Raw genomic sequence first — 13846 nt, forward strand, 5'->3', positions numbered from 1 at the left:
GTGCTTTTTATTCAGAATGCTTATTAAGATGACTCACTATAACAAGAACAATAAATGAATTGATGTATTAATAATTATTCTCCATTGAAAAACTTTGTTCTTCTGAAAGAGGATTTGAACAACTTCACTCATTGGATTTCTGTGTCAATCTGCCCTTATTTTCGACGCATGTCAACGCAGCACTATTTTTAGACGTCTATGTTTTCGCCGGATACCCAGGCTAATATTTACGCAGTCCAGGATGCTCACTGATGCAACGTATCTCGTATCTCCATATCAAAACGAAGGTGGTGGTCATTGGTGGTCTGGAAGCTAAAAATAGCAACCATCGATCAGCCAGGGACCAGGCCTCATCAAATCGACTGGGCCTGCGAGTGGCATGGAGGACATAACACCCCAGCACACTTCCAACAGGCCAGTTTCTCCTAACTAGTGGCCTTATGAGGCGGCCTCTATGGTGGCTTGGTCGTGGTGAGAAATGGGCAAATTCTAATCCTTGTCCCATGAGGCACCAAACCATTAGCATGTCAAAGTGGTGTGGCCACTACACAAACACACTCAGTCCCTTGCCCCCTCCACACTGAGGGAAGGAATTACATTGTAGTTTAGTAAAGTGTAACGCAAGTATCTCTCTTGCTGTCTCTCTCTTTTAATAATCATCCACCATCTTCTGAAGGATCTTCTTCAGGTTGTTCATCTAAAAAGATTCAAAGAATTTTCTTCAATATTTTTTTATACATGTTTATCACATTTTTCATTGTTAATATAAGGCAACACACGTATGCTAAATAAAGTTCTATTGCCTTATGTTCAAAGTGTATCAATAATCAATGTAAACCTGCAGTAGCAGCCTCATCAGCTATTACACACACACACACACACACACACACACACACACACACACACACACACACACACACACACACACACACACACACACACACACACACACACACACACACACACACACACACACACACACACACACACACCCATTGTCACACTTTTTTGGGGGGACAGGCTCCCTCCACCTCGCTATTCAACTGGGGAAATAATTTGGCTTCTTGTACATGATCAAAACCAGCATTTCAAGGATTAGCAGAAAGATGGTAATTGAAGCAGTCTTGGATTTTGGAGGTAGGTATCCTAGTATCCCAGAAATTATAAATCACGTTTTTCCATGGAAATGAATGCAGTTAAAATCCTGTTTCGAACTTCTGTAAAATACTTTTAGTTATCAATTTAGGGTTAACCTATTTAAATTATAAACATATTTTAGATACTTTCAATAACTATGAATTTGTATCAACTGCAACAGCCTGTTAAATTGCATAGCATTAAAAAAAATATTTTTTCTCTTGCTTATCTCACAGCACGGTGCAGTTGGTTATACGGCTAATAAAGACGGATCAACTTAACATGAAACCGTTTACATCGAGACCGGTGCATTGGCTTGATTGTCACAAAAACACATGAATACTCTGTTTTCACGTATCTCAAAGGTGATTGGTCTAATCCTCTCAAAGTACCGCCCAATTGGTTTTCTGCCGCTGCCTTGTCCGCCACTTCCTGTCAATCCCCCAATCCGAATCGTTTGCAAACGTCAAAAAGCACGGCATCTGCAATCCACGAAGAGGTTACGCTGGTCTTTGCTGAACAACACGCAGTAAATTATGCCCCAATACGCCATTTACGTTACGCACCTACCTCTCACAGGTGAGGTCAAATGCAGAGTAAAAGTAAGGGGGGATAGAATTTCGGATAGCCTAATTCAAACGAAGAAGACATGGACGACAACAAAGCAGTTTTGTGCGAAAGTCTTTTAATTTGGGTGAGTTTGTGTTGCGTTTGTATCTCTCAAGTGATTTTGTTGGCTCAAGCGATTTGTACCTGTCGAAGGAGAGTAGGTCCTATGTCACCGAGAAGCGCACCTATGGGTAAAAAGCTTTCTGCTCAGCATTGCACTACAACCGTAAACATCCAATAATAATAATAATAATATACCCCTGCCAAAATCACCATGTATTAGTGATCGCCAATGAACAGCAACCATAATACATGTCCTATATTACTGTACGACTATTACTCTACAGTGGGCAAGGTTTCCCCTTACACTTGCGAAACATAAAAACAAATACACTAGCACCAAATACAGTTGATCCTTATGCGGGTTAGACTGTTAATCTAATTAACCATGAGATATTTGTGGAATGTCGCACCTTCTGCCAGAGCTTATGAAATCGCATTAAATTATTCACTAGTACAAATTTGTTATACACGAAATGTGTCCAACTTCCGTTTGTATGTTATTGAGTTTTATAAGGTGTCTCGAACCATCGTCTGCATGTCATGTTTATTATACTAGGAATTATATAATAGTATTTCTTCTACGATGTTTACATACTATCTAACGGAATAATGTATATGCATCCATTCATATTTGCATCTGCAGTAGCAATAAAATAATGTCAAATTGTCAAAAAAGGGATAGGCAAAGTGAGACCAACGATCTGAGGATAATATAATATCCATAAAATAAATCTTTGAGCATCAGTGATGATACATTTATTTTGCTGGGTAAACTTCCAATTTTCACATAGGGCAATAGAAATACTTGATGAGATTTGACCTGTCTCATTGACAAACAAATTCATTCATCAGCCATCACCCCCTTTTAAACCATTTTGTTTCTGTGTATGTTTTTCAGTTGCAGACCTTCAATACCCCCTCATCCTGCTCCACTTTGACAGAGCTTACCAATGGAGAGGCCATGTCCCAAGCCCTGCATCACATGTAATATACTAATTAGAATATTGTTGTTCTATTCTGATTAGTCAATAGCGTTTAGGAAGACTCCTGCTTTTTCAAACAGTTCCAAATCATTCCGCTACAAATCCAATATTAAAGGTCTCATTGCATGCTACTTTATGGATGCTTAGGTGTTAGGGGCCCTTAATACAATTTGAAGATGTTCAAGAAATTCAGCCTTGGTGCAGTATTACAGCCACTACGAACCAGTCCCATAATAAGCTTTCCACAAACGTGCCGTTTCTAGAGGTCAAGGTGGAGGGTGGGGGTGTGGCCCTGAGCAGCTTGCGGCCACGGTATCATGCGCTCGTGTTTACAGTGGTTGTATCGCAATGGCGAGGCGCACACAGCTTTTGTCCGTGTTCTGTAAATATTCTAGAACTCTGTCCCTCGGGAGTCCTGGAGCTCTAAATCTAAGTAATATCATATTATACATGGATATCTATATCATATAATATTTATTAGCACGGCCGAAAGCTGTGCGCCTCCAGACGACATTATGAATCTCAAACGACTGCGTCGGGTTCTCCGACGTCTCTGGTTCTATTTCCACATCAATCTGAAGTAGACTGAACAACGACATGGAGGAGAAGGGGATTGTTGACCGCGATTGTCTCCCGCCGGAGCCCTTCTACCCTTCTGCCGAGGCACCACCGTCTCGGAAGCGGGCATCGGGCAGCGCCGAGGAACCACCGCCCAGCGGCGGTGGTTCTTCGCGGCGGTGGTGCCTCGACAGCGGGCAGCGGGGCTCCGGCGGGAGACAATCGCGGACAACAATCCCTTTTTCCTCCATTTCGCGGTTCATGTAGTTCAGGGGGTCAAAGCCAAAGTTCCTTTCCCCCAATTCCTTCTCAACCATGTCTGAGATAACCCCCACTACGAGTCTTGTTGTGGAAACACCAGAGATGTCAGAGAACCCGACGTGTTATGCGCCATAACACCAACAGCAGAACGGTTATCCAAATAACAAAGAAGAGTACAACAGTCGTAGCTTATAGTCTCATTAGCGGGCCAAAATCTCTGGGCAGGCAAAGCAGAGAAGGGGAGGTAACCTGACCCCTTATGACGACATATGGGGCTAGAATCGAAACCGCAGCGTCTGAGCTTTCATTTATCAAAGGCTAACTAAGGATAACTAGTGCTCGTTTTACACCTGCCGCCATTTCTAGCTACTAGGGGACCATAGGCAGGCTTGGGGAACTCATATTAATGTTAGAAAACCTCTTAAAGTGATTTTCATGTCATGAGACCTTTTAAAAACAACGGTTGAATACCACTATCCACCAGATGTTTCCTTTACAAGGCAAAAACAATATTCAACAAACACTGCACTAAAATGTATAAACATTATAGATGTGAGGAATTCATATTTAATCATTTTTGATGCAGTTGGTATTTCTCTGCAGTATATTAAGTGGCCCTGCAGCTTGTTCATAGCTTTTTTTTCTGGACAAAGAATACAATGATCACAATTATATTATTGAGTTTAACCCTAACCCTCTGTCTACTCCCCTAACTCTTGTGTTTGTGGTCCAGAGACTCTGTGTGGTTCAGCAAAAGTTGGCTTGGTCGTATTAAACCAGATGTGGGGGACAACTGGAGACTGAAGGTAAAGCCCTTTGTCTTTTGGTCTCTTTGTCCTCCCTCACTTGTCCCCTTGAACCTGTCGTCTCCAACATGTCCTCCCTCACTTGTCCCCTTTCACCTGTCGTCTCTAACATGTCCTCTCTCACTTGTCCCCTTTCACCTGTCGTCTCTAACATGTCCTCTCTCACTTGTCCCCTTTCACCTGTCATCTCTAACATGTCCTCTCTCACTTGTCCCCTCTCACCTGCTCTAACATGTCCTCTCTCACTTGTCCCCTTTCACCTGTCGTCTCCAACATGTCCTCTCTCACTTGTCCCCTTTCACCTGTCATCTCTAACATGTCGTCTCTCACTTGTCCCCTTTCACCTGTCGTCTCTAACATGTCCTCTCTCACTTGTCCCCTCTCAACTGCTCTTACATGTCCTCTCTCACTTGTCCCCTTTCACCTGTCGTCTCTAACATGTCCTCTCTCACTTGTCCCTTTTCACCTGTCGTCTCTAACATGTCTCACTTCCCCCGTCTCACCTGTCCACACTCACAACATGTCTTCTCTCACCTGTTCCCTTCTCACCCATCTTCTCTCACCTGTCCTCGTGACCTCTGCCAAACGGTGCTCTCCTGTGTGTGTGTGTGTGTGTGTGTGTGTGTGTGTGTGTGTGTGTGTGTGTGTGTGTGTGTGTGTGTGTGTGTGTGTGTGTGTGTGTGTGTGTGTGTGTGTGTGTGTGTGTGTGTGTGTGCGTCAGTTTAGTGTGATAGCTGATGAGGCTGCTACTGCAGGTTTTACATTGATTATTGATACACTTTGAACATAAAGCAGTAGAACTTTATTTAGCATACGTGTGTTGCCTTATATTAACAATGAAAAATGTGATAAACATGTATAAAAAAATATTGAAGAAAATTCTTTGAATCTTTTTAGATGAACAACCTGAAGAAGATCCTTCAGATGATGGTGGATTATTATAATGAGGTAGGAAGCTGTTCGATTCCTCCTCCTGTATTTCTAGGGTGATATTTAAGGTTGTATCACCTATCCCTCTCCTACGTCGATGGAAAGGGATAGGGGAGGGGGCACGGTATTCAGTTGGTTGCAATCTGCAATAAATCCTACACACTGCACCTTTAAATCTCCCCCACTACTTGGATGAGGATTGAGTTTGTTGCTCTTCAGGTTCTCGGGGAGCAGATGTCGGACTTCCCCCTGCCGGACGTGGCGCTGGTGGCGGAGCACACCGACCCGCTGAACACGGGCCGTCTGCTACAGCTCATCCTGGGCTGCGCCGTCAAATGTGACCGCAAGCAAGGTAGCCTACCGTTAGACACATAGACGCGTGTCTTCATAAGACTCTGACTAGCATTCGCTCTCTATCGCACGTTCACAGTGTGTTGAAGGAAAAGGTATGAAAGGAAGATTACAATCTAGTCTAGTTCTCTAGGATCTGAGGTCGACAATGTGGCTCTATTGTCCTTCCAAGCTACTCACAAAGGCCTAGCCATCTAGGGAATGAGTGAGGCCCAGTAACAAACTCAACGGGGGAACAAAGAAGCATGAAACACCAGTGCTAGAGGTGTGTGTGCGGGTTTGTAACATGACTCTATTGTTGCGTCACCAGAATACATTCAGATCATCATGACCTTGGAGGAGTCGGTGCAGCATGTTGTCATGACCGCCATTCAAGAGGTCAGAACGGGCTTCAGAACGGGCTTCCCTCTCTGCATATTCATCCAAAAGACACACCTCACCAGTCGTGTCCCAGTTTGATGCATGCAGTGGTATGAAACAAGCATTGCATTCAGTTGGGTGTTGATCTCATGATTGCAAACCAAATGCCAATTGTCTTCCTCAGCTCATGAGCAGAGAGACTGTCTGCTATTCTGGCTCAGAGCAACCCGGCGACCTGGAACAGCAGGTCAGTCGGGTGCATTTCCACAAGGGTGCATTATGACAATATCTGGTCCTAAAGATTAAATGAAGATTTAAAATGTAATCAAACGTGCAAAAGGATATCCAATTATGAAACAAAATATGTCATTCTGTCAAATTGATTCTGTATTGTCATAATCCGTAGTAGTAAATGGAGCTTTTGCCTTCCTTTTTTAGCTGAAAAAGACCCGGGAGGACTTTGCATCTCTCTCCGCTGAGAAGGAGGAGTTGGCCCAGCGCTGTCAGGAGCTGGACGTACAGGTATTTTCAGAGGATTAATTGTTAGTGTGTCTGAAATCTGTCTGCTTTGTGTCTCCTATTAGTCAACCTTAAACACAATTAGATTAGGGAGATCGAACACACTCACTCACTCACTCACTCACTCACTCACTCACTCACTCACTCACTCACTCACTCACTCACTCACTCACTCACTCACTCACTCACACACAGTCACACACAGTCACACACAGTCACACAAACACACACACACAGTTTGCATGCCCCTGGCACAGTGGAAGCTGGGCCATGTGGTATCAACAACGCTGCAGTCTATTGTCTGTCTCTGCTGTGGCAGAAACCCTGTGGGTTTAGAGACTGGACCGAGCCCAGAGCCAGTGGCTATCGTCTGTCCTCGTCTGCCCTGTGCACTTTGCTGCTGGACTGTCGACTCTATGTTGTTGTCTATACTGTATCAATCCGTCTTCAAAGCTACCCGTTCTCATTCCTCCTTTGGTTATTTGGCTGGACTCTTGACGGATTAGAATATTCTCTTGTGGTTCTCTTGTGGTCCAGGTTGGGTAAGTCGGCAAGGGCCGCCGGGCTGAACCCAGGCCCCCTCTAGCCCATTCTAACCCTGCCACCCCAGCCCTCCAGTTTTGTATATTTGTATGCTATGTCTTTCCATGTGCACATGTATGTTTAGGTTTGTACAGCAGGGGTAATTGCTTTAACCACTTATTCCAGGAAACTTTATGCTGCATGTTGAACAAATTTTATTAGCATGTTTATCAGTTAGAGTATATCGCATCAAAGCTGTTTCCTTTCCATGTTGCTCTGTCTTTTTATAAGCAAACTTATATTATGAATATTACTTAGTATATTTTTAATTCTTTATACAAAACACAAACAATCTTGTTTCTGTTACTTAAGTAAAACAATGATGAAATGTTGAAATGATGGGTGCAAGGTAGGACTAACCCACCATTAGTTTGTGGGCTGAGAGAATGATCCACGATTATGATGAAACGGCACCACCTCTGGCGAAACAAGGCCACTACTCTTAGTGATTGGCTCAAACATAATGGCAAGTTGCGTCGGTTGTCATGCAAACTGGCGAGTAGCGTGACTTGGCACTAATTTGAACCTATTAGAAAAACTGTTATGTAACCGGCCCTTATTGCTGTGGATTAATTATAGCGTTTGATCACAGAAAACGATGTGATACCTCCAGCATTGTCTTCTGATGCAGATACTTCTCTTGCATGACATCAAATGACTGGATTTTCATTTTTAGGCAAACAGTAAGTCGACCTCATACACTCCTGTCTTCGCCTCAGGTGACAATCCTCCAAGAGGAGCGGAACAGCTTATTAGCAGAGAATGACGTGCTGACCGACCGAGCCAATCAGCTGGACACGTTTGACGACCCGAGCACACCGTCGGGAAGGAAACACAGCCAGCTGCAGCTGCAACTGGAGTCCTTGCAGGAGGAAACCTTCAGGTGTGTGTGTGTGTGTGTGTGTGTGTGTGTGTGTGTGTGTGTGTGTGTGTGTGTGTGTGTGTGTGTGTGTGTGTGTGTGTGTGTGTGTGTGTGTGTGTGTGTGTGTGTGTTTGTTTTATAGTGAACATGCTGCTGTAGATGTTCACCCACGTATATGATGAGTAGAAGATTAAGTGTCTTTATCTGCGTGTGTGTGTGCGCCCGTGTGTGTGCGTGCATGGCCATGTGGTTCAGATTGGAGGCTGCTAAGGATGACTACCGGATCCACTGTGAGGAGCTAGAGAAGCAGCTCATCGAGGTGCAGCACCGCAACGACGGGCTCACCGGCCTGGCGGAGGAGTCTCGAGCCCTCAAGGATGAGCTGGACATCCTCAGGTCCGTCCCCTCTCTAGCCTCCTGAGAACATACTGTGGTGTACAGTTTTTTATCTAATTGAAATGTGGCGCTGCTTGTACATCATGATCTTAAACTCCTTCCGCTGAGCACTGATTGGTCCGAGCAATTTTACAACTTCGGAATTTTTTATATGGGATGGACGCCAGACTGATCTGCAGAGACAAACGGAATGTGAACTTGCGAGACCGGGATGGTCTCAAGTCTTTACATCCTCTCTCTCTACCTGAATCTCACATTCAGACCTCCGGTGGTCTGCATGACTCACGGCTGGTATGGACACCAGCAGTCTCACAAATCAGACTTCAGATTAATAATACAAAGTCTGATTTCTGAGACTCCTGGTGTCCATACCAGCAGTCTCAAAAATCTGATTTGAGATTTTTAATCTACCGTCTGAGAGTAGACAAGCTCAAATATGCATGAACGGGGAATATCACTCTCGTTCTTTAAATATTTCTACGACAAATTGAGCACAGCCCGCTCATAATTAGCTAATAACAGCAAACCCAAACTCGGTCAGCACTAGCAAACTGTAAACAAATAAATATGTTTCAAATAAACAATGTGTTGACTGGCCCTTGTAGTAATACACTAATTAAAATGTATTGTATCTACTGTCACCCTTGGTAGATTATCTTGAAGCCAGAAAACGTGAAGCAAGCCGTAGCTCCACCCCAGTTGTTTCCAAAAATATAGTATATGGTATCAATAATATAAAAGAACATACGCAGGAAGGGACCAAAGCACAGCGATGGGCAATATAGCGCCCACTCTTGTTGTTTCTGATCGCCGCGCCATCTCAATCCCCACGCACGTGTGCTTCCTATTTGCGGTGTGCTCCCGCAGGAGTTGCTCAGACCGCGCGGTGAAGCTGGAGGCATCGGTGGAAACCTACCGCCGCAAGCTGGAGGACCTGGGAGACCTGCGGCGGCAGGTGAAGCAGCTGGAGGAGAAGAACATGACATACATGCACAACACCGTCAGCCTGGAGGAGGAGCTGACCAAAGCCAACGCCGCGCGCACTCAACTGGAGACCTACAAGAGACAGGTGTGTGTGTGTGTGTGTGTGTGTGTGTGTGTGTGTGTGTGTGTGTGTGTGTGTGTGTGTGTGTGTGAGTGTGAGTGATATTAACCATTAACTACCATGATGATTGAAACATAACCGGCCTCCATGAACATTAAATGTTTACCTAAAGTAAAACGTGAATAACCTTGTTTCATACTCTGTGCACCCAGACATATGTATATGTATGTTGTTGTGATTTCGACCGTGGCCGATTCTTTAATTTGACCTTGGACGCTTGACCCCAGGTCCAGGAGCTCCACAAGAAGTTGTCTGATGAAACGAGGCGAGCCGACAACCTGGCCTACGACATGAAGAAGTTTGAGGAGAAATACGAAACCCTGACGAAGGAGAAAGAGGTAGGGCATGTACGGGCTCTCCCAAATTGTAAACAATATACATTTCTCGTCTCCTGGAGTGTGTTATCTTGACCTTAACAATGTAGTGACATGATTCAGCAAATGGAGGGCACGATAGATTAGTGGTCTCAATGAAAAAGCTAAAAAGTTGATGTGTTTGGCCCACAGAGGGTGATCATTGCGAGAGACTCTCTGAAGGAAACCAACGAGGAACTGCGATGCACACAGGCCCAGCAGGAGCACCTCCGACAAGCAGGTACAAGTTGAGGTTGGAGCCGACTCCGGAGCCCGGGGATGGAGCTCTATTAATGGGGCGTGTGAGACTGCAGCCCGTGGAAGGTTTTCTTAGAGTGTGTGGTTGACATCCTGTACTGTTCCATGGTCTCCCAGGAATGCTTCCGGCTGGAAGCCCCACCCATGAGAACCTGGCGGCTGAGATGATCCCAATAGAACACAGGTAACCCTGTAGAACACAAGCCACCCCCTAGCTGTAGGTCACCCTATCGAACAGAGATAACCCCATAGGACCCAGCTAACTCCATAGCTGTGTAGGTGATCCAATAACATGTAACCCCATAGCTGTAGTTAACCCTATAGAACATGTTACCCCTTAGAACACAGGCAGCCCCTCAGAACACGGGTAACCCCATAGATCACAGGTAACCCCATATAAAACAGGTAATCCCATATAAGACAGGTAAACCTTTAGAACACAGGTTAACTCCATTAAACACAGGTTAACCCCATATAACACAGGTTAACCCCATATAACACAGGTTAACCCTTAGAACACAAGTAACCCCTTAAAACAAACGTAACCCAATGATGTAAGTATAGAACACAGGTAACTAGTCAAACTATTATACATTCACTCAGTTAAACATGTTGCATAAGATGTCATCAATGATGCCACATGACTATCATGTTATCAGAGTCCATTTTGAAACGTGCTTCTCTTCACATGACTCGTATTTCCATGTTTTGTACTAATGTACTCAGCTGTCCACAGTTATTGATGTCACATACTTTATAATTTTTGTGCGTGTGCTTTTGAGAACCGTGTTTTATTTTGGCCCGCCGGCAGAGAGAAGTTCATCCGCCTACAGCACGAGAACAAGATGCTGCGGCTGCAGCAGGAGGAGTTTGAGAGGGAGAAGATCAGCGATCTGCAGACCCAGCTGGAGGAGTCCCACCGCACACGTAGCGAGCTGGACACCGACAACAGGTCCATGATCCCCCCCCCAACCACCATACTGTTATAAGATACATGCTCAATTTAAAACGGCCATAAAAAACATCCACCTAATGGCATACGGTACAGGACGTGCATAGAATTCATTTGAGACGCATTGTAATGAATCCTGCTTAAAAGGCCATTGCACTCATTATTATACCGGTGTTCCCATCCTGCTCCCTCCTCCCTGTTCGCTGGCTGTGTTGCGGCGTGTCCAGGCTGAGCCGTGAGAGGATGGCTGAGCTGCAGCAGCAGGTGGAGGACCTCCAGAAGGCTCTGCAGAGCCAGGCGGCCCAGCCCGACGACGTGAGTACCAGCAGGCCCGCCCCAGCGCTGTGTTGGGCCCCGAGAGCTCAAGATGGGTTCAGAATAAAATAGATTATAAATAAATTATCCACATGTATATAGAGATAATTGACATTAGATTTTGATAAAGGTAAAATGTTAACCAAAACCATGACCTTTTAAAGTTTTGGAATATATAGCGACGTGATGAAATAGTTCACATCATTGTGAAGATGAACAGAACGACAGTAGTAGTTGATTGGTGGTTGAGGCAAAGCTCTACAGTTCAGATCCTAAAACATGCGCACTGTGGAGACCAGTTAAAGACACTTTTGCTGTGTAGAGGTTATTCCAAGCAGATCATCCTCCGTCTGATTATCTGTATCGAAAGGAATGGTTAACCTAATTTATTTTTATTTCTTTTTCTTTTTCAGTCCAACCTGAAGAGGAAACTTGACGCCCACATGTAAGTGTGCTGTCTTTATGTTTTTATGTTGTTGAAGTTCCTAACCATCACCAGTAGATGATAGTCATGCTCCTTCTTTGATCAGTTTGGTGTCCCTCTTCTCCCTCAGGGTGCAGCTGAACGAGGCTCAGGATGAGATTATGAAGAAGAAGGTGCTGTTGGAGGACCTCCAGCCCGACAACACTCAGACCTGTGAGTCCCGTACTGTCCTGCTCTGCTGCACCTCTCTGGTCTTCAGCCCGTTGGAGGCTTCTTCCACATATAGGGAAACCCTAGGACCAATCAGCAATTGGCCGAGGCAGTTTCAAACTGTCTATTCATGACGGATGAGGGGTGCCACAGTCCCCATGATTTCAAAACAATGGCTGTGACCAAGGAAAACGTAGTAAAGAATGAAGCAGTCAAAACGGTTTAATCAGAGGTAGACTGAAGAACAATGTTAAAAGCTGAACCTAGAAGTTAGCAAGGAAGGCTTTTATCTGAGAAGATGTTTTTACATTCAACAAGGATCGGCATGAGACTTGGGTTATCAAAACTGATTGGCTTTAGTATTTTGCACGATGTTCTGCATTGCCCAAATGTTTAATTCAATTCATGCTCAGCAGAGGACATACTGACAGGCTTTGCAAAACTCAAACTTGAATATCTTGATGGATGGTCTCTCCCAAGGCCTGCTGTTTATTGACTGTGAATTCATATTTGTCTGCCAGCGTTGAGGCTGGACGAGCTGATGGCCGCCCTGAAGAAGAAGGACGATGACATGAAGGCCATGGAAGAACGCTACAAGATGTACCTGGAGAAGGCACGCAATGTGAGTCCAAGCGCCCGCACGGTGGCTCACAGCTTTGATTTCACCTTGATTGTGTATTTGCTTTATTTGATTTAGAATTATGTATCTAATTTGGGAGATAAAAGTCTATTGGGCTGAGACTGTGAGAAGGTTTGATGAAATGACTGAACCTCCAACGTGGTCTTCAGGTGATCCGAGCCCTGGATCCCAAACTGAACCCGGCCACCGCAGAGATACAGGCCCTAAAGAGCCTGGTACTAGACCGGGACAGACGGATCCTCACCCTGGAGGTATGACTTCAACCTGGCTACCCGTTGATATCCTGCCCGAGCGATGCTTCTCATCGAGGATGTGATCATCCTCCTGCCTTAATTCAAGCGAGCAGCAGGAGGACCTGCATTTAATATCGCATCCATTGTGATGATAACGGATCCATTGCTCCGCATGACCTGCGTTCCATATGTACTGAAGTTGAGCACAGTGACTGTGTGGTGCAGCGTAGACGGTATAAAGTTTTCCATACTGATGGTTCATCCCCTGTGCCTCACAGCGGGAGTGTGAGCAGGCCAAGCTGAGGGAGTACGAAGAGAAGCTCATTGTCACTGCCTGGTATAATAAGGTAAGACGGTCAACTCAGCAATACCTTAGACCTGTGTGTGTGTGTGTGTGTGTGTGTGTGTGTGTGTGTGTGTGTGTGTGTGTGTGTGTGTGTGTGTGTGTGTGTGTGTGTGTGTGTGTGTGTGTGTGTGTGTGTGTTTTACATGCTTTTGTGTGTGTGTGTTTACATGCTTTTGTGTGTGTGTGTTTACATGCTTTTGTGTGTGTGTGTTTACATGCTTGTGTGTGTGTGTGTGTGTGTGTTTACATGCTTGTGTGTGTGTGTGTGTGTGTGTGTTTACATGCTTGTGTGTGTGTGTGTGTTTACATGCTTGTGTGTGCTGTATTTACCTGTGTGTGTTTACATGCTTGTGTATAGGCGTGTGTGCTGTGTTAACATGCTTGTGTGTGTGCGTGTAGGCGTTTGTGTATGAGGTCATGTGTGTGTTATGTTCACGTCTGAAGAGGTCCTGCAAATCAGGCCTTAACAACGGTTAAAGTGTATTTCTATGCGTGTGTTAAACACGATCCTTTCTACGCCCAGAGTCTGAGCTTCCATAAGCTGGCCATGGAGGCTCGCCTGGGGGACCGTTCCGCCTCCTCGCTGCCCCTGG

At 45.0% G+C, this 13846-nt stretch overlaps 1 protein-coding gene across 2 annotated transcripts in view; it reads left to right on the top strand.

The window, feature by feature from the left end:
* Positions 1–1670: 1670 nt before the first annotated feature.
* hook1 (hook microtubule-tethering protein 1) overlaps positions 1671–13846 on the top strand; it is a 13640-nt gene continuing 1464 nt past the window's right edge. Inside the window, exons 1-22 of one of the 2 annotated variants that reach the window (XM_030373181.1) lie at positions 1671–1831; positions 2708–2793; positions 4345–4417; positions 5315–5365; positions 5567–5699; positions 6009–6076; positions 6243–6305; positions 6497–6580; positions 7879–8042; positions 8277–8417; positions 9285–9486; positions 9750–9860; positions 10029–10116; positions 10251–10317; positions 10945–11085; positions 11313–11400; positions 11814–11845; positions 11955–12037; positions 12556–12656; positions 12824–12925; positions 13186–13254; positions 13777–13846. The exon at positions 13777–13846 is cut by the window's right edge and continues 1464 nt beyond it. In XM_030373181.1, the coding sequence (XP_030229041.1) occupies positions 1787–1831; positions 2708–2793; positions 4345–4417; positions 5315–5365; positions 5567–5699; positions 6009–6076; positions 6243–6305; positions 6497–6580; positions 7879–8042; positions 8277–8417; positions 9285–9486; positions 9750–9860; positions 10029–10116; positions 10251–10317; positions 10945–11085; positions 11313–11400; positions 11814–11845; positions 11955–12037; positions 12556–12656; positions 12824–12925; positions 13186–13254; positions 13777–13846 (2062 nt within the window). In that variant the 5' untranslated portion in view covers positions 1671–1786. The remainder of the gene's footprint in view (positions 1832–2707; positions 2794–4344; positions 4418–5314; positions 5366–5566; positions 5700–6008; positions 6077–6242; positions 6306–6496; positions 6581–7878; positions 8043–8276; positions 8418–9284; positions 9487–9749; positions 9861–10028; positions 10117–10250; positions 10318–10944; positions 11086–11312; positions 11401–11813; positions 11846–11954; positions 12038–12555; positions 12657–12823; positions 12926–13185; positions 13255–13776) is intronic. The other variant, XM_030373182.1, reaches the window with a different exon arrangement.

The sequence above is a fragment of the Gadus morhua genome, chromosome 12, assembly GCF_902167405.1.
Source record: "Gadus morhua chromosome 12, gadMor3.0, whole genome shotgun sequence".
In the NCBI taxonomy this organism is placed as follows: Eukaryota; Metazoa; Chordata; class Actinopteri; order Gadiformes; family Gadidae; genus Gadus; species Gadus morhua.